At 38.5% G+C, this 27,017-nt stretch overlaps 1 protein-coding gene across 1 annotated transcript in view; it reads left to right on the top strand.

Annotated features, from left to right (window-relative positions):
* Nucleotides 1-27,017, top strand: part of PCLO (piccolo presynaptic cytomatrix protein) — a 367,476-nt gene that overhangs the window by 213,553 nt on the left and 126,906 nt on the right. Inside the window, 3 exon segments of the mRNA XM_054219098.1 lie at nt 755-2,963; nt 8,222-8,370; nt 16,113-16,194. Coding sequence (XP_054075073.1) covers nt 755-2,963; nt 8,222-8,370; nt 16,113-16,194 — 2,440 coding nt within the window.

Here is a 27,017-nt window from a genome sequence, read left to right as displayed (position 1 = left end):
TTGGAACTGAACAAATTTAATTTAAGGAAGTCTTCAGTGAACTGAAGAAAGCTCACACGACTTTTGTAAAGCACAAGAATATTGCCTGAAAATATATACATAGCAGCAGAGGTGAGGCAAAAAATGACAAGATGGACTAAGAACTACCTGTCTTACCAAGTGTGTTGGCACCAGAAAGTCCTACTTTGGTGTTTGGATTTCAGTAAAAGTTATAGCTGCTCAGTATGCGCTCATTGTCTGGCTCAGAGACTTCTATTCAGTTGTACAGATTATATATATATATTTATATATGAATATGTATGTATATATATACATTTATAATTATACGTATATTCTATTAAATGTTAAGTAAAAGGAAGGTACATAGATCTATATATATTCTCCTCCCTCATACATGCATTGTATATGTTTATGTATAAGTATACAGAGATAAAAAAACATAACTTTTAAATTACAGTCAATTCAATTTCAAGAACGTAGAGTTGATTTTTCAGTCTTAGGCTAAACAAAGTTCTAGTCAGTGTCACCCTTATTTTGCATTAGATTGTTTATTTTCCTCACTTCTATCAGACTGCCAGCATTTTTTCATGCCATTTTCTGCTGCTTATTCACCGGTACCACAAGCTTCCTCTCCATTAGAGAAATTATGTGGTTAAGATATACAGCCATACCATGAAAAAAATTTAAACACCTTGTCATTAATTTGTGATCAAGCCTCCAGAATAGTGATTCAGTTTTGTTTCTTCTGTTGCAGACAAAAGGCTCTTCAAGCATAACTCCATCAGGCACTCAAAAGAAGGTGAAGAGGACTCTGCCCAACCCACCTCCAGAGGAAGTAACAGCAGGAACTCAGTCGCCATATAGTTCTGTGGGATCGGTTTCACGTAGAAGGATTTGTAGGACCAACACTATGGCCAGAGCCAAAATTCTTCAGGATATAGACAGGGAATTGGATCTGGTTGAACGTGAATCAGCCAAACTTAGGAAGAAGCAAGCAGAGCTAGATGAGGAGGAAAAAGAAATAGATGCCAAGCTGAGATACTTGGAAATGGGAATTAATAGGAGGAAAGAAGCGTTACTGAAAGAAAGAGAAAAGAGAGAGCGTGCCTATCTCCAAGGAGTAGCAGAAGAACGTGATTATATGTCAGACAGTGAAGTTAATAATACCAGGTCAACCAGAATAGAAACTCAGCATGGCTTGGAAAGACCACGTACTGCACCCCAGACAGAATTCAACCAGTTTATGCCACCACAAACCCAGCCAGAAACACAGTTTGCCCCTGCTACAAGCCCATATGCTCAATATCAGTATTCATCTCCTGCCCTGCCTACTCAAGCACCAACTCAGTTCACCCAGCAATCACATTACCAACAGCAGCAGCCTTTGTATCACCAGCAGGTTTCACCCTATCAGACCCAGACAGGTTTCCAAACAGGAGCTACTATGTCCTATACTCCACAGGCTCAACCTCCACCATCTCAACAGCCATCGTACCAACTCCCATCACAGATGATGGTGATACAGCCAAAGTCAAGACAAACTACATTATATTTGGAGCCTAAGATAACAACAAACTATGATGTAATTCGCAATCAGCCTCTCATGATAGCACCAGTTTCTACTGACAATAATTATGCAGTTTCCCAGCTGGGCAGTAAATACTCTACCTTGGACTTAAGGATAGGACTAGATGAGAGAAACAGCATAGCCAGCAGCCCTATATCAAGCATATCTGCAGATTCATTCTATGCAGATATAGACCACCACCATACACCCCGAAATTATGTGCTGATTGATGATATAGGAGAACTTACTAAAGGAACAGGAGCACTTGGTTCCAGTTTTAGCCTCCATGAGAAAGATCTGACCAAAACAGATCGACTGCTTCGCACAACAGAGGCCAGGAGAGCACAAGAAGTGACAGACTTCCTAGCACCACTGCAAACTTCTTCTAGGTTACATTCCTATGTTAAAGCTGATGAAGACCCAATGGAGGACCCTTATGAGCTCAAACTTCTGAAACACCAGATAAAACAAGAGTTCCGTAGAGGTGCAGAAAGTCTTGATCATCTGGCTGGCCTGTCACAGTATTACCATGCGGAGGGTAGCTACAGGCATTTTCCAAAATCTGAGAAATATAGCATAGGTAGGCTCACTCTTGAGAAACAGGCTGCCAAGCAGCTCCCAGCAGCCCTCCTTTACCAGAAGCAGTCAAAACACAAGAAAGCTTTGATAGACCCCAAACTAACAAAGTTTTCACCTATCCAAGAAAGCAGAGACCTTGAGCCTGACTATTCAAGCTATATGACTTCTAGCACTTCAACACTTGGGGGAATCACTACTAGGGCAAGGCTTCTTCAGGATGATATCACTTTTGGCCTTAGAAAAAATATCACCGACCAACAGAAATACATGGGGCCACCACTGACTTCATCCATTGGAGCAAGCCTTGGGACTGCACTAGGTCCAACAATGAGATCCTCATTACAAGAAGAAGCAGACAAGTCTTATAGCAGTGGTAGTAGATCTAGGCCCTCATCTAGACCCTCCTCAGTTTATGGGCTTGATTTGTCATTGAAAAGGGATTCTTCCAGTTCTTCTTTAAGACTGAAAGCTCAAGAAGCTGAACCCCTAGATGTTTCCTTTAGCCATGCAGCACCTTCTGGAAGAACTAAACCCACCAGTCTACCTATTAGCCAAAGCAGGGGAAGGATCCCGATAGTAGCACAGAACTCAGAGGAAGAGAGCCCACTAAGTCCCGTTGGCCAGCCAATGGGAATGGCAAGAGCGGCAGCTGGACCCTTGCCGCCAATATCTGCAGATACCAGGGACCAGTTTGGATCGAGCCATTCATTACCTGAGGTCCAGCAACATATGAGGGAGGAGTCACGGACTCGAGGCTATGATCGAGATATAGCCTTCATCATGGATGACTTCCAGCATGCCATGTCAGACAGTGAAGGTAAATTAGGCCTCAGACTGGTATCTTACTATCACAACGCAAATCCTCATTTCTATGCATGTGTCTAATTTCTGTTATACTGCAAAGACTTTTTCTTTTTTCTGTTCCTTGGTGCATCTTCTGTGTATCTACATTTTTGGCGTTTGATTTGTTTTGTTTTATTTGATATTTTTTATTTTATCCTTATAGCAGTTTCTGGGTGGTGTTAAGTTACTGTAGCATGCTCACTGTATTGTTGTTGATCTGCTTTCCTTTTGGTTTGCTTGTGCATTTTCCTTTTCACTTGTTGATGTCTACTTTTTTAATGACGCTGTGTAGAGTGTTCCATGTACAATACATATCCTACCATCAGTCTTTATGTGGAGCCTTCTGCAGTGACTGTGAATCATTGAACTTACTTGCAATAGTTTTTGTTGGGATTTGGAAATAATATCCCAAATCCTCTGAAAAACTCCAGTAATTTTATTTGCATGAAATTCCATGATAGAATTCAAGAACTGATAATTCCATCTCCCGATGCACCACTTTAGACCTGCATTTATATAGAAATAGTATGTTCATTAAGTACATATTGTGTGTTAGAACCATATAGAGCTTAACGTGATAGCAAAATAACATTCTACATATGGTTTGTTGAAAACATCCTGTCATGTTGACTTTTGTGCATTCAGAATTGTGATGATGTAAGATAATTTGTCATTTGGATGGTGCAAGACAATCTCATCCTTCAATAAACTTGCATAAAGTATTTTACTTCTATTGATGGGTTATGCAGCGTAGCTGGTTTTATATGCACCCCATACAATATGTCTGCCAAATAAGCACAAGAGTTTATCTCACTTAGGTTCATGAAAGGAACCTTTCTGATGTATTATAAATGGTGCAATTAAAAATGTTTCTTCTGAATAAGTACCGCAGAATGTTAAAGCTGATGTTAAGTACTAAATAATTGCAAATTATGTATCAGTTTTGTTTGAGTCAGTTCAGACTTAATATATTCTAAATTGTTTAAAAAGCATAAAGGCAGTTTGAAAGAAAATGAAATTAATATGTTTGAAATTGTATGCGCTCCCTTAACTTTTCTTATGTGTATTTACTGCACAATAAAAGAGACTTTGCATGCGCTATATTGTCTGTAAATGGCAATGATTGTCTCAAAAGACACATTTGCATGATTATGAAGTACTATGGTTTATTTTTCAGGTTTGTATTAACCTTAGTGTTTATTATTGCATTATTGCTTTTCTACGTAAGCTGAATCTTTCATAAGCATTAGAAAATTGAATCTATTTGCCTTCCCGATACTACAATATATTGAAGGGTTTTGCTAGGTTGGAAGAGACCTTTAAGATCATCGAGTCCAAACATTTCTTTTCATATTGTCTGTATATTTACAAACTCCTCATGAAGTCTGTGTTTCAAAGTAGGTTCAGGATCATCAGCTTTTTTATTTTTATCAGAACTTTAAGTGTTTTCACTGTTCTTAAATTCTTAGCACACAGAGTCCTATAATTAAAGCTTGCAACTCGTATCGTTTTTAAATAAATAGGTGTTATCTTGTTTCAACTCAATTTGTGACTTTTAAGGGCCATTCTAGTGTCACATTGTGAAAGACATAGGGCTTTCCTCACGAAAATTAAGGAGAACCAAACAGGACCAAAAAAAGCCTATTTTATGCTATTCTACCTCATATAAGCAGGTCATAGGGAATTATATTTCTGCACTACAGTGCCTTGTATTTCTGCTATGTATTTCTACAAGGCATACATGTTACATGTTAGATCGAACATGTTTTAGTTTTAAATTAACCTGTGATTAGTTACACTCTTTCAGAAGTATTCTAACTCAATTCACTTGTTCCTTATTAGATTGACATGTCCCTGAATACCAGGACTTCCCCTTTCAGCATTATTTTTCTAATTTCTGTCAAGCTCTTGTTTCTTCACAAGGAACTTATTTTTGCACCATTTTATCTAAGGTCTTGGGAAATCAAAATGTTTTATGACATTTTCAAATATGCTGTCTAATAGCAAGTAAGTTGAATTGAAAATAATTCATATAATTTGGGTGTAAGATAAAAAATGTTCCAAAAAAGCAATTACAGTTCTTCAGAAAGTTATGGCCTTCCTTTCTCCAGGCTGCATTTCTCACTGTAGTGCCCTCACAGTTATTCTGACGTGTTGCATCTAGCCTTTTAACGCAGTTTTCTTTGCTTTTTCTCTCTTTTTTTTTTTTTTAACAATTACTGCATGGTGTTCATGAGATTTCATTAGAAGAAATCAGTCTATCTTAGGAAAACTCTTCTTGTGCTAAAGCTTGAATTTTCATATTTAGAGACTTTTAAAATTTAATGTAAGTCAAAGTATTAAATTTAAATTGTTTTTCTTCAGTTCAAATTAAGAGATGTGCTTGACTTTCTGTTCATTTTGAAAGAGTCATATTCAGTAACAAATACTGGAAGAGAATACAAATAGGACTCTGAGGCCAAACCTTCTCTTTTTCACTAAGTACACCTAAATGCTGTAACAAATCTTAAAACCACGCTCAGCCATAAGTAGTACCTACACCAGGATTCCAAGCATCAAACAGGTTAAAAAAATGTCTTTAGTGTCAAAAGAGCACAACATCCAGAGGTTACCACTGAAAATAAATAGCATTCTGAGCTTTCAACCATCTGGTATTTTCTCAGGGTTCTGAATGCCATGAAAGGTCTGATCCAGCAAATAGCTCTTTATTAACCCCAAAGCTGCCACAGTTTCCACAACTATTAAGTATGTCATAGATAGTAATTTTCAAGGATGCTGAAGCTAGTGCTCAATTTTATGAATGTAAATAGTCCCTGCTGGTCAGATTAAAAGATGTAAAATGTACCTTTTCTCACCTAAAGGATTCTTTTTTTTTTTATATATGCTAATTTGTTAATTCTACCATAGAGTTTAGAGTTTAAAATGGAGGTATGAAGACATCAAGACATTAACACAGCTGACCCCTTGTAATTTTTCATCTGTGGGATTTAGAGGGATCACTATTAGTTCTCTGATCAGTTTCTTGGGCTCCACAGCCTGGAGTTGAATTTCACCTTGTTAAACTGTGTGCAATTACCAGCATGGGACCTTATTCTCTCCAGCAGGAGTTTTTTACAGGTGGAACCATCTGGCTGCATATTATTAGTCTCAGAAAAAAGGATGTATCCTCTAAGACTGTCAGTGATTCATCTTGGCTGTTCTCAGGTTTCCAGCTGAAACAAATCCCAACTAATCAACCCAAAGCCAAATAAGTGTGTGTGTGTGTGTGTGTGTCCATGAGTGTGGGGTGTATGTGTCCATATATACATAAATACATACCTTTTTAAATTTAATATAAAATACTCGCATTCATCACAGTCTGATAAAAGCGCAGGCTGGTCTGAACTGCATTACGGTATTCTATATAATGTGCTAGCTTTTCTAAACAAGAAATCCAGCAAAAGTTATTTCAGCTGAGATGGGAGAAGAAAAAAAATATTCTTTCATCTGCTCAGCTAATGAGACAGATTGTGATAGTCAGCATTAGTATCTGGGATCAGAAAAACGCATTAGTTTCTTCATGTAAGCTTCAATAAGAATTTTGGTCGGGATGAGTTATGAACCAGCCTGGTACGTGCAGGCACTAGTCAATTGGCGTAAATGTGCATAAAAGATTTGTGTATTAGATCATAATGGTTTATCGAGAGCAATTAATCAATAACTAATCCCTAACCAGACAAGCATCAATCTTTAATAAAGTTTCTATTTAATTCATATATGCTGATCTAAATAGTATTTTCAAACCAGTTCATGTTAAATCAAATTTGTGCACAGCTAGGAAGGGAGAGACTGCATGATATCTGAACCAAGATTAAGAATTGTCCAAAGGCCTAATATTATATAGGATGTTGGTTTTACCACATACAAAATATTATTTTTCAAAAATCATGCATATATATTATTCCTCTTTTTGAAGAAATTTAATAAAATAATAATGAAAAAAACCATTTTTTTCTCCTCCTATTAAACTTTTTTCCAATTTGTTAAACCAGCTAGATTCTGTTTACTTTAACAACTAAATAGAGAAGATTATGCATGCCACTACCGTTTTTCATTTTAAATTCTCTTCTGTGTCACAGAACAATTGCATTCGCTCTTGTTGCTATAGCAACAACTGACCTTATTTAAGGTTTGCAATTTCTGGTGGTTTTGCTGAAACAAATATTGTCTTTCTTTGAATTCCAAATTTAGCTTGCTTATTAAAGCATAAAATTCAAACTTTCATTACATTCTGATTAGCTGCATATTGTTCTGCTTTACACTGATGGGCAACATAGATGAAAACCTGTATGTTGTATAGTGGAATTATTATTAAAGACATAAGAGCTTATTCTGATCCCAGTGAAGTGAAACCTATGTCAATTGACCCAATAGTGAGTAGGCATAAATATGTATATTTGGAAAACTGATTTCAATGAAACGGTGTTATTTGATCTCAAAAAGGTATTTAACACAATAGATTTTTTACAGGTTTAAAACTGTTGCAAATATAAGAACATTAGTCTTATAGAATTATTGCAGAAAGAACATTCTGGCTAACTTTCCGCACACAAAGAAGGTTCATACTGCAAAATCGGGGGATGGAATTCAAAATGAGAACACTTGCAATATTTCTGCTTAGAATTACAAAGGGTATAGATTGCATCATATCTGCTTTGATTTATACTGATTTTATAAAGGAGTCTCAATTTTCTTATAAGTAGTTCTAGATTATTTCCAAAATATTTTGAACAAAATCCAGTTCAGAAGTTTGGAAATTAGTGAAGGCTGGGTTTTGAGAGTTCATTTTGGGGGTTTGATTTGGTTTTTGGTTTGGGTTTGTTTTGGGTTTTTTTCCTTAGCTTACTTCAAAGTAACTAATTTGACTAATTTTTTTTAATCAATTTAGAAATGTGTGAAATCTGCAGTGTATTTCTGAGCTGCCAGAAGAAAGGAAATGGCTATAGCACCAGGCAGTGGGTTTCTTCTGGTATTTAGTATCCATAGTTTTGACATAAACAGAATCTGCTGACTTTGCTGTATCACTTACAGCTAAATTATGCCTGAGTTCAATGTCTCAAGTCTCGCCTGTAACTTTGCTTTAGCTGCATGGCCAGTTAGTAACCACTATGCATGCTTGCTATGCACAGTGCACATTATTGCCCTTTGCCCAGCACTGGATCAGAACATTTGACCTGTCCTTGGTTTTCAAAGCCTATCATCTCCGTCGTGAAGAAACAGATTGGTTTGACAAGCCCAGGGAATCTCGTTTGGAGAACGGACACGGCCTCGACAGAAGGCTGCCAGAGAAGTTGTCCCACTCTCGACCACCAAGTCAACACCAAGATCAAGTAACCTGTCAAGTAAGCTGTGCCTTTAGTTTTATAAATGTTTGACAATTTAATCATACTGTCTGATAGTGTAGGGACTACAGGATTAATCAAATCCAAGCCACATTCAGCTCAAGTGCTGCTGAACCTGTGTTTGTCATCAGTACTTGATGATGAAATTAGAGTAACATTTATCTGCAATTCAGTATTAATTTTGCAGGTTGTCTTTTGATTTTTGAAACGTACCTGAAATGAGATAATCTGCTCACCAGACCTATCGATACATTAGGTATTCATATTAAAACTAAAAATAAAAAAAATAAACCAGTTAGTCCTATTTCACCTTATGAGCTTTATCCCATCCAAATTCAAGCCCCTTCTTTTAGTAATTTAAGGAAATGAGTTGCTTTGTCCTGTTGACACTTGTTCCCGCTTTTAGTTGGTCAGTGTAATCGTAACAGTCTGTGATCAATTACGGAATAAGACTTTATCAATTAATAATTAGAATGCTTCATTTATTGTAGTGAGAAAGAAAAATTCTGCTTTTCAGTCTTGCCAACTTTGAAATCTAGTTCACCTTAGTATACCGTCACATATCCTCTTTGTGTTAAGGAAGTTTATATATTTCAAATCTTTTAAGGTCTTCACTTGATTGTTTCAGTTACCATTTTTACTAATTGATTGAGATTAAACTCTCTTTTCCATGAGATGCAGTGGATGCAAGAGAAGGTGTTGCACAGCCCCTTTGTGGTACTCAGTAGCTTACGTTGCTCATGTTAATTCCTCAGATAATGTACAAAAGGGAATATCCTACTGTCATGCAGCCTTCAAAACTTTTTTGCTGGTGAGCATTTTCACTGACATTTGACAATAGAATGTAGGTTTTATGAAGTAAGGATGTAGGGTTATGAAGTTAGAAATCAAATATCTTGCAAGACAAGCTGCCATTTATTTTTATTTTTCCCTCTTTTCCTATCTGTGGTTTAGCATATATTGAGATTTACACAGCCTAGATTGTACTGAGCCTGCCCATTTCTTGTTGAGAAAGAGGGTTTTACAAGATACAGGTGTTACAGGAATCTGTTCAAATAACTCACTCTATGAACCAATTTTATTGGAGGATAAAGGGTGTTTTAGAGTCTTCACAACTCTTAATATCACTGGCAATAGATGAAAAACTGCCTATCTGAGCACTTTAATCTTCTTCAGAAACATGCATTATTCTGAGCATACATAATTGTATTTGACCACTACAACATTGTCATGTAAAATTAAAAATTTGCTCTGAAAATCAAGTTTATCCAAGAAGAGAATTGCTGTTATCCTGAGCTCTGTGATATGGAGGTGGTCGGTAAGATGTATTCAACTTTTAGCACTCCAGAGCTTTTGCCCTGGGAGAGAGTTGCAGGGCAAGTTACTAGTCACAAAGGTCCAATCTTTGTTTTTTCTCTCGTATAAATAGCACTACACTAGGAGCGGTTGAAAGGCTTTGATCAAAATTTTTTGGGAGGAAGGTTAAGGGGCCTAGGAGTTCTTGTTTTCCTGCATTATTTCCAGAAGGAAAATATATTTTTTTTCTCCCTGAAGTTGTTGTGATATACTCATGTTCATATGGAAATAGAGCACATTTACAGTCTTGACAAAGGCATTTTTTAAAGTTTTCTAAAATCTGGGGTGGAAACTGGAGGGTGAGCATGTTCTAAATAATTCTGTGTGGTGCCCTGTAAAGCCTCTACAGAAGAAAAGTGATGTGGAAGGAGGAGTTTTAAACAGTTCCCTCTTCATCTATTTCCATCCAGGTTAGCTAGTCATTCACCCACTGGTACAAAATAGTGTCAGTGTGCCTGCGGAAGGGAGAAATGCCAGTTCTCACCATCTCTACATCATCTAGCTTGTCAAAATGTTACTAAGAGCTTGTGTATGTTGAATATCCTCTGTGAACGTTTGCTTGAGATAACTTTAAAAAATACGTTTTCAGACACATCCAGAAATTAAATTACTTTAAGACAAGATAAAAAGGGTCAGAGCCATTTAAAAAAGTTTCATTAGCTCCACGTTGAATTCTGAAAGTAAAACACTTAGCAGTAGAGGCAAGTAAATCCATTTTAACATCTCTATTTTTTAGCATTCATTTTACATTTTAAAGCTATCAAGAAAAATAAACCATTTTCAGGCCAATGGGTGTACTGAGGCAAAGTAAACGCTCCCCAAAGGCTTCTTCAGTCCTGTCTCTTCTGTAACAAAACAGTTAGTGAATTCACTGTCCCACGCCGTCCGTCTCCTGTATCCACAACCCAGTCCTGCACAGAGAGCTGTAGTGACCAAGCACTCTAGAACTAAAAATGGCAACTCATTCTTCATCCTGACCATCTGAACACGTCCACCTCCACCCCAAGCGTTCTTTGTTGCAGAGGCTTTCCTGAAATCATCTGGGGTGAGTTTCCTAGTTAGCATAGTAATTAAGCCATTGCAACTTCTTTAATATCCTGTACTGAGGGCAAACCAGCCACAAAAGGAAGAATTTGCATCAGTAGCACTAACCTGCTTGTAATGAATCAGTCAAAGTTTCCAGATAACACTTATTGGCTGTAAATTTGTTATTTGTATTTTCCCCTTTGTAAAACATGTGAATATTTTACTGACCACTATGATATTTGTATTCCAGAAGATTTTGTTTCAGACGCGTGAAACATCAATTTCCTTACTAGATGAAATCAGAACTGCTTGATTACGTCCCACAGAGCTTGTGCAATTCAAGTTTATAAATAAAGCACAACCCTGGGCTTTTAAAGTAAGAATGCAGTGGAGTGACAGCCCTAAACTTCCAGGTTTCCATGGATTTCTTATAAACTAGTGGATTAGGCTCACATACTGTATTATTAATTTTAAAATGTATTTGTTTCTATAGCAACTCCTGTGGTGCTACATAGTATCCTAAAATTACATTAAATTCCAGTGCAGTTCAGTATTTTAATAGCTGTTTCCTGATATAGTGATTCTGAATTGCTTGCCTGAGAAGGGTAAACATGGTTTAAAGCTAATCAATTCATAACCTAGTGCAGATTTCTCCCTGATCCCTGTTGACCTCAGCAGTTTGCTAGGTCACTGCCAGTTGACCAGCAACTTCTTCAAATCTCCAGACATCAGGGCTATTTTTATGATTATTTTCTGTGAAAATTATTCGTCTATCCTGAACTAAACTGGATATTCCAAACAGGTTGGGAAGGAGCAGTAGGAGGATGTGCCAGGGGAGTAAGAGATCGTGACAAGGAGGTAGACAGTGAGAGTATATTAACAGGAGATACGTAGCTTTTCAGTGAAGGGTTTTAAATACAGAACTTCCAGTGACCACAGGTGGGTCTTTTTAAGACCTAAATGAAGAATAAAACCCCAAATTCATCAAAATACCAGTGTATTGTCATGAGTTCGCTTTGGCCAGAGTTTTCTGATCACAGAAAGAAGGCAAGGGCTCTAGATGATGCAACCTTTTGAATGTTAATCACCTATTTCTAAAGGCCTTCAAAAAGTATATGCTTGTCTTCGTTCATGGGTCTGTACCATTTCCTTGAAATTTGAGTGACGACTTTTTAGGGGTACTTGCATATTTAGAAATTATCAAAAAATAGGCGATAAGGTGAGCAGTGGGGTTAAAATGAGAAAATACTGCTTGTGACAGAGATCCAGAAGCTTACTTGCAAACTTTCGTTCCACATTTTGTAAGTCCATACTGCTTAGTTTTAATTATTTTCCAGCTCCCTAGGAGATGTCATTTTAATTTGTAGTAAACTGCTTTCTCCAAGGCTTGGGTGGGGAGGCATTTTGTGATTCAGATTCTCTGGAAATACAGTGGGAAATAAGACATGTCCAAATTTAGTGCAATCGTTAAAATGGCTAGTCTAATGAATGACTTGTTAGCCACCCCCTCGCTGCAATTCAAGGTGGAATTTAGCAGGCAGTTTCTCATTTTTTAGTCACCCAGAAATGTTGTTCTCGCTGCATGCCAGAATGACTTCTAAACCAAAAGTGAGTTCTGTATTGACTTAATTGCAGATGCAAAGGCCACTTACTTTGCAATTTATTAATAAGCAGGAACACTGTCTTTTTTAAGGTTTTCTTCAATACTTCTTTTGCAAAATACCTCTGTCATCAGGGATCTATCAGTAGAGAGAACTTTCCACCTTTAGGATTTCTAGAGAGCTTGACGTTCTTGCTCTGCACGGCGGAAATGTAGCGGTCCAAAGGGGCAGGATTACCTCAGCTGTGGAAATTCCTGGTGCCGGCTTTCACAGGACTTGTGTGATCACGCAAGTACCTGCAGTATTTGGAAATTAGGATAGATACTGTCTAAACCATCACCTTGAGCATCCACCTCATCCTGGATACCTAACTCAGGTAATAATTCCCTTGAAGACTGTGTTTCCTAAAGGACTCCAGACAGGTGTAGCTGCTGACGTTCACCTTCTCAGGCCCTGTCCAAGACATCGGTGGAAGTGGAGGTGCAGCACCGTTTAAAACCAGAAGTTACTGTGGCTTTGATGATCTGATCCAAAGGCCAGATAATACGTTATAGCTATTGCTATGGGCTTTGCCTGGAATACTAAAATACGCCTGATGCATTTTATTTCTTAAACTAAAATGCAGTACTAAAGAAATCTGTTCTTCTTAAGTGTCCTCTCTACCTTGTAAAATTCCCATGTATGAGGCTTCGGTAGAGTTTCTTTGTCATACAAAACGTGTAAAAACAACGAAGGGAAAATAAAGTGTATATTTAAACAGATATTCTGTAACAGTGTTAGAAAACCTCAGCACATTTATTTGCCATTCGTTCCCTTTTTTGGAGGGGCTTTGAGCTGACTAATAACATGAAACACATGACCAGAGCTTCAATTCCTGGAGGAAATGCTGTATAGTCCAGTTTTCGTTTAACTCACTGGAATGCAACCCCCAAGGGCCCGCTGAGTAATGTGCAGAAAAAAGTGACCCGAGTGCCTTGTCAGCTCAAAAAGCAGAATGGGAGGGACGATACGCTGGAGAGTCAAAATGTGTCTGTGATCACAAGAGGGTGGCATTGCCAGTGCTGAACTGCAAGAATTATTTCTCAAGCATACTGACTGCTCCCAGGAAGATGAGGAAAGGATCTCCATGGCAAGGACAGATGGCAGGAATCTGTGGCTTTTTGTAGCAAATAAGTGGGATCGAGTCACCTTTTGCCCTGTGACCTAAATCTGGGCTCGGGGACTTACATGTGCTCCATTTCGTGCAGCGGAGGGACTGCCCCTTCTGCGCCGTAGCACAGATTTACACTGTCGTGAGTGTGCGACTTCAGTGGGGTCCCTCTGTGTCTTCACTGGGGTAACTGGGGGAATAGCCAGCTAGGAGGGCCCCCAGCATATACTCAGGTGAAGAGAAATCACTTTTAGTGAAAGTTAGGTATGAACACTTGGCAGCACAAAATAATTTGTGTTCTACAGGGTTTCAAATGGACTAGTAGATTTCAGATAGATAGATACGGGCATTAGTGGTTAAAGTAAACCCATCAAAACCAAAGTAACTGTGCTTTCCATTATCTATTTACAGCAACCACTATTTTTTCCTATTTACTCTGCCACTTTCAGACAAATACTGTTCTGAAGGCAAATGCCTGATGACATGTTCAATTTAAGTACTGATTCCCACCAACAATAAAAAATAATGTGCTACCCTGAATGCTAATAAACTTTAATGCTTTTATTCATAACTATATGAATCACCAAGATTTATACTTATCATAAAATTCTGGAAGTGAAAGTATTGAGGAAGTAATAGACTAAAATAGGAGACGGTCTATATTTTCTGATATATTTGTCAGCAAATCATGTACAATATGGTGTTGAATATTATTGGATTATTATTTATTCAAAAAAGCAATCTGGCTAAAGAAAGATAAGATAGAGCAATTAAAAACAACATGAATTTAAGTTTATGAGCGACAGTGTTCCTTGGTTAAATTAAATTGCTCCCACCAAAATGGATCCCAGCTAAGGAACTGTTCAAATGTGTTCATACCGCTTCTTTTGAATCACATTATTTTGTGTTCTTTTTATTTAATCAAAAGTAAAATTAGATACATTATTTCATATTTTTTTTGGCAATTTTATGTGAGGTACATGCGGCAAAGACATTAGTTTTACTGTTAAATTAGACTTGTTGAATTTCTGATAATGTCATTAAAACACAGAGATGTCCCTATCCGTTTATAGGTGTGGAAGTCTCAGGGCACTTCATACACTTCTGGTAGTATTAGACCCTACATCCTGGCAAAATTCCATGATAAGTCCTAAAGTCTGCCTGATTTCTAGTTCTGATTTATTCTGGAGTCCACTACCAAATACATGATCTCTTTTTTTTCTGAGATTAACTACAGTCAATCACAGTCTCTAGCTGAACCTGCTTTGACGTGGGGTTGGACTAGATGATCTCCAGAGGTCCCTTCCAACCCCTATCATTCTGTGATTCTGTAATACCACGCTTGGTGTGTTACGGGAGGATTTCAGCCTCCTAGATGCAATATCATCCACTGGATAAGAAACTGAATTACAAAAAAAAAAGATGTATAAACTCTTCTGCTCGCTGTGGGATTGAGCTAAGCGAGTCCCTTGACATTTCTCCCATCATTTATGTGTGTGTTCCATAAGCTCTCCAGGGCAGAAGCTGGGTTTGAAGTCCTTAGTTTAGGAGGAGATTAACCCCTTTAAAGGCTACTTAAATATAAATGTTGATAATAAACCCTTGGCAGCAGGCTGCTGATAACACTCAGACTGCTGCATATCCGTGCTGATTAATATTGTCCCATTGGCTCCTTGAATCTGCCCCCCAGGTCCCATCCCGTTGATGCTCCGCCTGTTGCAGGCACAGCCAGTCACCCCCTCTCCCCCGCCGTGCGGCGCTCGGGCTCAGCACCGCTGTGGGAGACGCAGAGAGGGGATGGATTCTGCTTTGCTTCCGAAAGACCAAAACTACAGGCAGAGAGAGGGTGGGATAGCTGTGAGGCGTGTGAGCATTGCAACGAAGGCTCTTTCTGTCAAGGCATCTTGTGGGCTCACAGCGCTGGTCCCTGGCGAGTGGGTTGGTCCCTGCTGCGTGGTCCTCCCTGTGCCCCCGTCCTGGGGCAGGTGGGATCATCCCAGCTGGAAACCTGCCTCTTCAGTGCCTGTTGTAGAGATGCTCTGCTTTCAGTTTTGACACTTTCCAGTATCAGCCCAAGTGAATGTTGCTCATCTTCATATAAAATGTAGTCCTAAAAGTTTTAGGTTGGGTCTTTCAAAAGGCTTTTGAAATTTGGTGAGGAGAGGTACATTGGAATACGTGGTTTTGCTGAAACTAAAGCAGTAACTTGTGGCTGTTTACACGTTCAATCACCATTTTGTTTAGGTCTGTAGGAACAGGATGTTATAATAACTACAGGAATTATATTTAATTTCATTCTTCTCTTGAATATTGCTTGGACAAAGGATTAATGTTAAGAGAAGCTACAGAAGACAGTGACCACCTTCTTGTCATTAGGAGATAAAAATCAAAACTATTTGCCTTATGGAAGCAAAGATTCATTCCCCTGCAGGAGGATTTTGCAGTCTGACAAATGTCTTGAAACTCAAGGGAGTGTTTGAATTGTGAAGTTGTGATATTGCTCTGGATGAAATAAGTTTGCTTGCTTGTTTCTGTTTCAACTGTCTAAAATTATTGATACAATTGATGTTGTTTTATCTTTTTATGACACGCACGTTTGTCTTCCTCAGATAAATGGGAAGCCCCTGCAGTACATTTTCCCTCATGCGAGACTCAAACTACTGAGAGACCCAAAGGATCACACAGTTTCAGGTAAAAACCAACAACCCTGTAGGAGACATGATAATTAATTTGATTAGCATGAACCATGCAAAAGATTTGCAGTATTAAAAATAGTTCCCGTGTCATGTGCAGCAGGAAATTCAGTGGTCATTTTAAATCTTTCTAGCTGGTTGTAACAGAAAGCAGCAGCACGGAAAAAAGGTCACAACATCTGTTCAAGATACATAAGCTATACAGACATTAAAAACAGAAGGGAAATCTGTTGTGTTGTACATATGAGCGGTCTGTTTTGCTGGTTTTTTTTAATATAACTATATTTTCTATGTCAGAAGTTTCTATAGAATAGGCTTGTGTAGGTGTGGAACATGTACAGAAACGAGAATTTTATTCTTTCTGTACTGGAACTATTCTACGGAGCAGGGTCGCAGAACAATCGGATCCCATTTTTCTATCATATCTTCACGTAGAGACATTTATCGCAGGACTTCAGATTTATTCTCTTTTCCCTAACGCTAACACAAATGTCCGTGTAAGTCTGAGTCTGCTTGCAAAGGAGATGAAAGTGGCAAAGGTCATATTTGTTCACCTCCTGGCCTGCGCGCAGGAATGCAGTGTGATGTTTTCGTGTACCACATTGTAAAAGGCTGCCAGTTACAGCATCTAGCACAGGTAAGGGCTGTTTGTTTGAGCTTTTGGAATTTCACTCTCTCTCACACCTAGTACTGATAAGGAATTCAAAGCTTTTTAAATATGCTGTTTGTCTCCTTTCAGAGGTACGAGCTTTAAGCTGTTTTGTCCTGGAACCATCAGACTTTCTTTTAACTCGCTTAAAAAATTCTAATAGTGTGTGTCAAACTGTTTCTGCGCAGAAGTAATTACCAACTGCCAGCTCTCGTGTTCCCTCGAGCATTAAGTAGAAAGTGGCACGAACTTACTTGAATTGCTAAATATTGTTTTCACAGGTTTTCTGGCAGTAAAATCTTGATCACTTCCACCCCCAGCATCCACCTCGTATTTAGGGTGTTAAATGAATGTTCCGTATATATTATGAGGTATTTTCTTGCTAGTCAGCGTAACACCCACTGGTGATTTCAGGATGCATAAAGACCCCTCCACCCACACAGCACAGTCTGGAGGCAGCCGCGGGTCCGCTGTTGTGTCAGCCTCCGCTGCCCGGGCCCTTGCGGTCCATGGAGCTCCTTGACGTCCTGGTGGAGAATTTTGCCCTGCGGGTGATGAGTAATGCTGTGATCTGAGCTCTCTCTTACTCAAGAACAAGCAGAATTACAACCACACAACTGTGTATAGCTCATGATTTAATGTTGCCGAAGGCCTGCTCTCCTATGTAGAGTTACTTACCCTTGTGCGATGTAAAATGCCTATTCCAAATTCTCTACTAACTCTCGTGCTGGCAACCGCAACAACATACTGTGCGTCACGGTAAATGCCTTGTAAGCGATGACTGGAAAACCAAGGTGTAGATATCGACTTCCCATTGACTAATGCCCTGCACAGCATGAGATCACGCAGGATCAAATATTCACTCAGGATCCTGCTAAGGTTGCATAGCCCACACTGGGTTTGCTCATGGCTGTAGCTGTGCTATGTTGTACCTAAATTATAATTGGAGTAAGCAAGCCAGGCTATGTGTCTACAACCTGCAGTCATGCTTTTTGGTTTTAGTCCAGATACACCAGTCACCGTCCGGGTGACGATGGGAGTCTCTGTTGTGACCATCCTTGCAGCAGCATCTTCAGCTGTATCGGATGGGACTCCCTGAACTGTTGTGTTGCTGGATTCTTACAAGCCAGCTGTCCCATGGTCCGTTGTTTCTGATTGTCTTACAGTATGTACAAAATATCCCCTGCCTTAGCGATGTGCAAAAGCCTGTTCTATGTGATCACGTCTGCACATGCAACAACAGTTTCTGCTGACGATTTAAATGACCTATGTGCAGTTTGGTCAGTTCAACAGCAGAAGCTGCATGAGGAATTGCCTGAGACGGACAGGTTACCCTCTCAGGGAATTAATGAACACATCTGAAGAATACAAATAGTGTATCTTAACTGGTGTGGGTACAGCAGGAGCTAGATGGGGAAATCTCCCAAACCATCCACAGTTCCCACTTGGCATCTCCTGTAACTGTTGATCAGCTGTTTTGCAGGGAAGCTGGCCAGTGGTTCAGCCCATCACCTCATCTCACTGTGGAATTCCTGGGACAACCTGGGCATCAATGACTCACTGCTCTGGGTCAGCCCTGGTACCCAGCTATACCACAGCTGTAACTACAGGGCAAGCATGAACTTAGAATCATAGAATCATAGAATTATAGAATGGTTCAGGTTAAAAAGGACTTTAAAGATCATCTGGTTCCAACCCCCCCTGCCATGGTCAGGGACACATCCCGCTAGACCAGGCTGCTCAAAGCTCCATCCAGCCTGGTCTTGAACACCTCCAGGGATGGGGCATCCTAATCTCACCATTAGAATTTGAATTCCATAGATCTCATCATATAATTACCATAGTGGAAGTTATAGCCTGATTGTGGATCCAGAAATTGTCACATTATGAATATCAATAACAAGAGCAGTCCCAAATCACTTAAAATTCAGGATGTATCACTATGTATTATGTGCACATGCATTCTGTTTATTTGCTTTCTTGATTAATGAAAACTGGCTCTGAGGTACAGATGCCTTTGATGCCTCTTACATAATCTGCCATAATTTTACACACAAAAACATTTACTGCAAATTTTAGCATGTGAATGAGGTGTTTAAGGAATGAGGAACTGTGCCAAAATTGCGATGGCAAGAGAATAGTAGTTCTGAATGAAAAATTAATGTATACTTGCTAGCTGGCCTCCCTCTTGAGGGTTTTTGTTTCTTTAGCATATGGCATCATCTAGAACTCACAGCTTTTCTTTTCAAGGTACGCAGTGTCCCCTCCTCAGGCAATGCTGATAGATACGAAGGAATTGCCAAGGATTTTCTTTGCAAAGATTGATTAATAATTTGCATTTAAAAAAAAAAAAAAAAGAATTGGCATAATGATTATGATAAAGTGCCAAAGCAATGATGGCAGTGATCAGGGAATGATAATGTAGCAGTATTTAACACTCCAGAATCTCACTGTTTGTTTTCACTAAGAATCCCTTGTTCCTTTTGGATCCTTTAGCTTAGCAGTGTAAGCACTGTTTTATACTGCCAGGATTTTCTTTTCTGTTTTTTAACACATCATAGTTATATCTGAAAAAGTGAAGAAAGGACGTTGCTATTGAAGTCAGTGAAAGCATTGGAAATGCCGTTGGAACTGTTGCAAAGACAAAAAACTTAGGTTTTGTAATTCCTAATCAGAAATCTATTTAGACACTCTGGGTGAAAATCCAGCAAAGCAGAGAAATCTCAGTAGGTGTACAGGTACAATGAGTGCACTCAGTCAAAGGTAATTTTTGCTGCTTTGCCTCACTTAGGCTGAGTCACGAGTAATTCTTCCCTTTCCAAAGGTAGGGTATTCTGTTTCCAGGCAGTAAAATGTACCTTTGAGCAGCCAGACTGTCCCTGTTGTGGAGCATCCTCTTCAATTCTGATGAAAAAATAAAAGGCAGAGAAGCAATTGTGAAAAAGCTGTGAACTTTATAGTAAAGAAGAGAATTACGCTGTGGGCAGAAGAGCGTATCCCTAATCTTCACTTTAGCAGTGATGTCAGTGGAACTGGGAAGAGAATGACAGGGTAGCTGTAATGCTGCACATGCGTCAGAGATGCCTCATACTCTCCATAATGATTATTAGTTCCTTCACACAACACTACACTTCTGCAGCATGCCAGCTCATGGTGTACTTATCCCAAGAGAGAGGAAGAGAATTAGAAGTTTTCCTGTGTCAAACCCTCATAGCTGTAGTCTCTAAACAAATGACCCTATATATTTAGGGTTCTTTCACCTGCAGGTTCAGCAAAATCAGTTCTTGCAGCAAAATACTGAAGTGCTGTGAATGTGCGATTACTAAGCGATTTAAAAGCACATTAAATATAGTCACAGTCTGTGTTGAATGTGATACGGTAGTCAAAGACAGAGGGTGAGAAGTGTAACCCACCTCTTGTCCTCATATTCTTTTCTTAGAGGATTACTTATCCTGTTTCTTTGGTTTAATGTTGTGAAGAACTGAGATAATACTTTGCACAAAACCCCAGTACCCTCCTCTAACACTCACTTGTCACCGGGGAAGGAGTTAATCCCTAATTAATGGCCATCATTCCCTCAAACACTCTCTCCTTATCAGAGACGTGGCACAGAAGGTAAAATCCCATAAAGAGAAAGGGACAGAGCTGTAACAGCCAGACGACGTCAGAGATTTTGCAGTGAAGTCATATGGCAGCACTTGAGGACAGGAATGGAAATAAAGGGCTGGAGAGATGTCTGTGTATGTCTTAATAGCAACCTTAGAAAGATTGTATTTGTTAGAAACATTTTGTGGCGATACAGAGCATATATTCCAGGTCTGGGTGCCTTCTCTCTGAATTAACTTAATTTGAAAAGCACTAGTGTGTGTATTTAAAATACTGTCCGTGAACCCTTTTTTGGCAGCTCCGTTGTTTATGCATTTTTCGGTGTATGAACATCTGTTGAAGGATGTCTAATAAGGTCTTAAGATGAGTGGAGGTAATTGAGAGGGCAATGTGGTTATATAGGTCCAATTTGCTTTCACAGCTTTCCTGCAGAAAAAGGCTGCAGAAGCAGATCACTGTTAGAGTTAAGTTGGGCCCCCAGGTTCCCGTGGAAAGCCAAGAGAAAAGCAGGCACGTAAGAATGAGACTCACAGAAGCCAAACCAGAAATCCCTCTGTTTTGGAGATAAGTAATGCAGGTCAGCGCTTTCTCATGAAGAACCAGAAAACGAGTCATTCAGGGATGCATATGGTGAGACAACTTGCCAAGGACATTAGAATAAGTTAATAACAGAGAACTGTCAGTTTAGGGTTTCTCTTCACCAGTGAGGTGTAAATTATCTTAACGACTCTCAGAGAAAAATGAAGACCCTGTGCTCCCTTCTTGGCATACTGGCTATCAAAAGTAGGCATAGGTTTAATAATTGCACTAGAACCAGGCAGTTACAAAGGGCAATTAATTGGAGGTTGAAATAGTTTAAATAAATCACCTTTTAGATATGGCTATTTTCCTCTATTGATTATAAAGGGAGCATGAGGTGACTAACATAGACTATGATTTTTGTCTTGTAGAGATCTGAGGTGAACCGATATGACTTGCATACAAAGAAGCTATAGAGCAATCAAAAGACTTGTAGAGAACTGGTTGTCTAAAGGACTACATTGCTCCTCATCACCAAGAGACAAATGCCAATTTGAGTTGGATGAACTTTTCAGAGGAGTGTGCTGGAACATTTTGAGGATGTTCACCTTTCATTTCACTATTTACCTATTCACAGTTTTGTACAGGTCTTTGAGGTGCACTAGGTGTACCCTCCCAGCCAATCTGAATGCAGGATGATTAAGGTTGAGACATTCTGATTCTGCAGCCCAATGTTCCTCGTGGATTGGGAAACCTCTGTTCTTCATTATCTGTGTTTCTGATTTTTTTTTCACTCTAATATTGTTTACAGGTAATATGCACTCGATGCCTGCATGTTTGTTTGCTGTTTTACTTCAGTAAAAAGAAGTTGGAGGAGGGGGGTTGTCAGCAATTTTTTCTTTAAATAACATAAATCTGTTCATCAAGAAAGGGAATTGGGAGGTAAATTCTTGATGTCAAAGCAATGAGATGAGTAAAAAAATGGTTAGGTGTTTGGGTTTTGAGGACAGCGGTTAATGGGCCATCCTTTTCCTGGAGGCAGGTAACGAGTATATGGAACACCCTATCGTGTGACCATTTAATATCTTTATCAGTGACAAAGAGGAAGTGATGGAGTACACTCTCGTAACATTTGCAGATGACATTGAATTGGGGGAATACATTTGAGGGCAGGGCTGCCATTCAGAGGGACCAAGACAGGCTGGAGGAATGGGCCAACAGAAACCTTATGAAGTTGAACAAGGACAAATAAAAATCATGTACCTGGAGAGAAATAGCCCTGTGCAATGACACAAGCTGGGGACCAACTGGCTGGGGAGAAGGTCTGCAGAAGAGGCCCTTGGGGAATGTTTCCTCTTAATCCTGTTCTCCAATTTACCGGCTTCTTAAAAAGAAGTTATGATAGATACAGCCTTTGTGTTCCCCAAATGTCAGCACCATGATTACTGGAGAAATAATGCAACTTGAAGGAGAAGAATGTGTTCCTTGCTTCCTTCTTAGCATGGCTGTGTGTTGGACAAGTCTACACAACACCCCGGACAAGATTCTTGGCAGATGTAGTAACCATCACTGTTTATTGAAGATAGCAAAATTGTCACAAATTTATTAAACATAAGAACAGTCTTACTAGATCAGACATAATGGTTGTTTAGCCCTTCATCACGGCTCTGACAGAAGGTATTTCAGAGTATAAGGCCAGGCTAAACGCAATGCAATATTCTCACAGCTTCCAATAGTCTGTGGTTCAGCCACTTTGTGAAGCAGTGATTGCTTCTCTGCACTGCATGGGGAACTACTCTTTTCCTAAAGGCTTTTGTTTATGCATTATATTATATCTGGTATATACATCTACATATCTTACATACTGTATAATATTATATCCTATTATATTTACATTAATTCTGCTGCTGTTTCTTAAATACCAAAGCTGATAAGGACGGGAGAGTTTCAAACTAACATTATAAACAATGAAGTTCAGCTGTCAGTCAGTGGCACCTATTGAGCCATTGGGGTCTGGCAGTAAACACAGATGAATCTCAGTGCCTACAGGTTTTTTATAGATTTGAAGGTACAGTGTACCATAGATGACACCATACATTCTGATGTGACAGATCATCCAAAAAGGAAGAGACATGTATCTTGTTTTCAAGTAGGTATGATAAGTGTTCCAAGATGCTAATTCGTAAAACACTTTGTGATCCTTCAGGATGATAACCAGTGTGCAAATCAGCATGAAGCAGATTTGCAGCTGCTATAAATCAATTCTGTGGTATTAAAACAACTGGAATATATCTGAATTTCATCAGCTCAGGGTTTGGCTTCATGTATATTTTATGCTTTAATTGCCGATGGCCAAGTGCAATAACTGTGTAGGCTTAATCATGTTTCTAGGAAACATCTTCATTTAAGCTAATTTCATTAGAAAGCACCAAAACAATTCTCCTGAGCACAATCTTGAAAATGTTATACCTATCTCCTATCTAGACAACCAAGCTCTGATATGAGTCATCATCTTATGTATTCCAGAGAATTGCATAGGAATAATAACGCAAATAAAAATTTAGCCTGGATTTTATTACACACATTACTTTCCCTGCTGCTTTCCAAGTGCCTGATCTAACTTGGTTTTGTTTGCTTTGTTGTGCTTCCTTTCTGTCTGTTCTCCAGACTTTATAGATGGCTTTATCATAACTATGATATCTAAATAAATAGTTTGCATTTCTTCATGGGACTTTTAAGTCTGAACTCTCCAAAGAGAAGTCATCGTTGTTTTTTTTCTGTGGCTGGCAATTCTGTTTCATACAGACAATAGAACATGGCGTAAAATTGTTCCAGCAGATAAGGGCCTCCCAGCACAGTAGCATATGTCTGGTCTAGATAAGGCTGAGGAGGAATGGGGAGATAATGCCTAGTAAATGAACACAGAAGAAAGGTCTGTTCTGTCTCTGTTCACAGCCAAATACAGTTGGAAGACCTCGTATTGTTTGATTTGATTGATATGTTCTCATTGCTATAGCATGGTATTTTGGCACATTGCAAAATCTTTTATGCTTAATGTCTCGTTTTCAGTCTTTATCCTCATGCAGTTTTCTAATTGCTACCAGTGGACCTTGCCCAGAAAAGGTCACTCTTCTGCTTCCTTGCTGTGACTCAGCCTTCTGGTTTTGAATTTTGTTTTTGAAAGTATTCTTAGAAAGTGATGAAAACCATATTTGGACTTGTGTTTTTTTCCTCCCTCAGTGGTATGTCTGTGCCTCATGGATCTGAAACACAACACTTAATATCTGTTTTCAGGTTTAAACGTATCTTCCATTTCAAACTACTTGCAGATATGTGTTGTAGCCCTCAACTGCATTTTGCAGTTTAAGCCTATTTCAATTTTTCTCATTTTACTTCTGCATAGTCTCAACTTCAAAGCACATAATGTCCAAAGGTGGTAAAATAACCATAGTTTTAGAGAAATAGTGACTTTCAACTACCATCTTGAAGGGTATGCTCTTATACTCTTAGAAATCCAAATCAGTAGTGTTTTTTTTTAATATCTTCCTTAAAAATTCAGTCACCTAAAAGTCTATTAAAAATTCATATAGCTCTATTTCTAACTGTGACAAGAGTCAGATTGCTGCTGACGCTCATACTTACAGTTTCTTATGCCAATTCACAGAAACTCATGTGTGATTACTGAAAATCTGTTGTACATTCTAATTGCTTCTTCACTTTCTTTGCTCATCTAATGAGACAGACAAATGGTTTCCTACTTTGAAAAATTAGCCCAGAGGAAATATTTGTTTGAGCTAGCACATGAACAACGCTCGCACAGAGCTTCTGGGTCACATGCCTGCATTCCATGCCCATGTTGGAGTTGTTGGTGCTGCATGGGAGTTACCTAATAATTAAACAATATCAGTCCCTGCATATGGTGCTGGAATTATAAGAGAAAACATCCCTAGAAACTTAATTTGCACCTTTGTGTAAAGGCAGGACAACCCCAGCTCTTTTTTTCTTTTTTTTTCTTTTTTTTTTTTTTAACCTGTAGCTAATGTAAGGGGCTTTTGACATTTAGTTGGAAAGGCAAGTCTAATCATTGCTTAGATGCTGAAATAGTTCCAGGAAATCTAGGTTGTTTATACTCTAATGGCTGTAGTGGAGCTGCTCAGCGAAGTAGTAAAAAGATGATAAGATTTCATGAACTTCCCCATGACCAAAGCTCCGGCAACAGATTGGCAGCAATCTGATATTTATTATGTCCGTAATGGAGAAAAATGACCAAATCGTAATTGCAGAGCTCATGTTATGGTCAGCCTACTCCAGCAAAATAAATTATTGTGCATCAACTGAGTCATGTTTCTAGGCTTTCTGCTGTGCTGCTACTGTGACAAAACAAAATATACAAAGGGATACGATTTCATCATGGTCTGAGATACATTGAGCTACTCAAGTTCAGAATAAACAAGTCTAATTGGACACAATGTACCTAATGGTGGAATTAAAGAAAAGAGAATGATGAATTTTTAAACTACTTTTGCAGTGATGCTTGCCAGGTCACCAGTGACGGAATTTATTAGTGTCAAGTAGTTGGTCACTAATCAAATATAATTTTTTTTTTTTAAATATATATGTGTATGTATATATATGTGTATGTATATAATGAATATGCATCACTGAAACAGTCTGTGATGTCTGGAAGGAGATGAAATGACAAATGAAGTGTTCTTTTGAAAGTCACAAAGTAGGTTAATTGCCAAAAAGCAAAAAAGCTATTGGCCATTCAATTTTATTAGCATTTTTCTCCAAGTATGAATTTTTCTCAAAAGTAACTCTTCATTTATTAGACACTTGAAATCTTCATTAAAGCTTCTAAGTTTGTATTTTCAGATACATAAATCAGTGGCTCACAAGCCAACTGTAATTTAGTATCCATATTTGTTTGTTTATCAAAGTATAAAAGCAGTTTAGTTGATTGATCTACCTTGTTAAAGTTTAGCATTGGGCTTTTTGGGATTTGGGTTATGGGGATTTTGTGGGGCTTTTTGTTGCTTGGCATGCTGCATCTTAAGGCTTTAGTTAAGATTAGATAGGACAGTAAGATCACAGCCTTGGGAGATCAGTAAAAACAGTTGCAATTAATTAGCAGCCTTCTAGCTTTGAAGCATCCTAAAAAGGATTGGATCTTAAATGTGTAAAATTCCCTTTGAAAAGATGTTTTCCTGAAGATATTTTCCATAGAGATCAATACTCGGAGTTCAGAAAGGTGCCCCCTCTCATTCAAAGCATGGTGATTTGCTTTCTGATGGTTACCTGGTCCTGCGTCTTCTAAGGAAGAAAACAGTAGTTCATTAATCTGAAAATCTAAAATTGAAAGATGAATGTCTGGTTATATCAAAATAGTCTGAGACATGGAAATTAAAACTCAAAGATTTAAAAAAAAAATAATCAAAAAACAAGGGGAAAAGATCTGAGAAAGGAAATGATTGATGATATTTTTAAGCTATCTGCATTCACAGTGATAAGTTGGGTAATGTTATTTCAACAGAAGTAGTAAACTCAATATTTTTTTAATAGATACACTATAAAAAGGTTTGAAATCCCAGCTTCTCATGAGAAAATGCAGCAACTTCCAAGCAATATTTCTTTGTCAGGCAGAACAGAGCACTTAAAGCTCATTGAGCAAAAAGTAACTTGTTCATTCTGACTGCCGGGAATTGAATGTTTTGTAATTTAAGTTAAAATATTTCTTCTAATAACATTTTTGCAACATAATAATAGTGAAATATGATTTTCTAATTGAGTGCAAACAGGTCAAATTAAATTAAATACCCCCTGATTTGTCCAACAACAAGAACATGTGCAAACACACACACCCCCACACACCCCCTATGGTTGTCCCTTAGCAAGAGTGCTCCTTCTTAGTACACGTCAGTCATACATTTGACTCTTGAACCTGCAAATATAAAATCACAAGTCTTTTTGAAGTTCTAGGAATAAAAATGTTTATATATTATCATGGAAAAGAATTTATTTTTTTAGCAGCAATATGGACGAGCACC

The sequence above is a fragment of the Rissa tridactyla genome, chromosome 1, assembly GCF_028500815.1.
Source record: "Rissa tridactyla isolate bRisTri1 chromosome 1, bRisTri1.patW.cur.20221130, whole genome shotgun sequence".
Taxonomy (NCBI): domain Eukaryota; kingdom Metazoa; phylum Chordata; class Aves; order Charadriiformes; family Laridae; genus Rissa; species Rissa tridactyla.
This window is presented reverse-complemented; position numbering and strand designations above follow the sequence as displayed.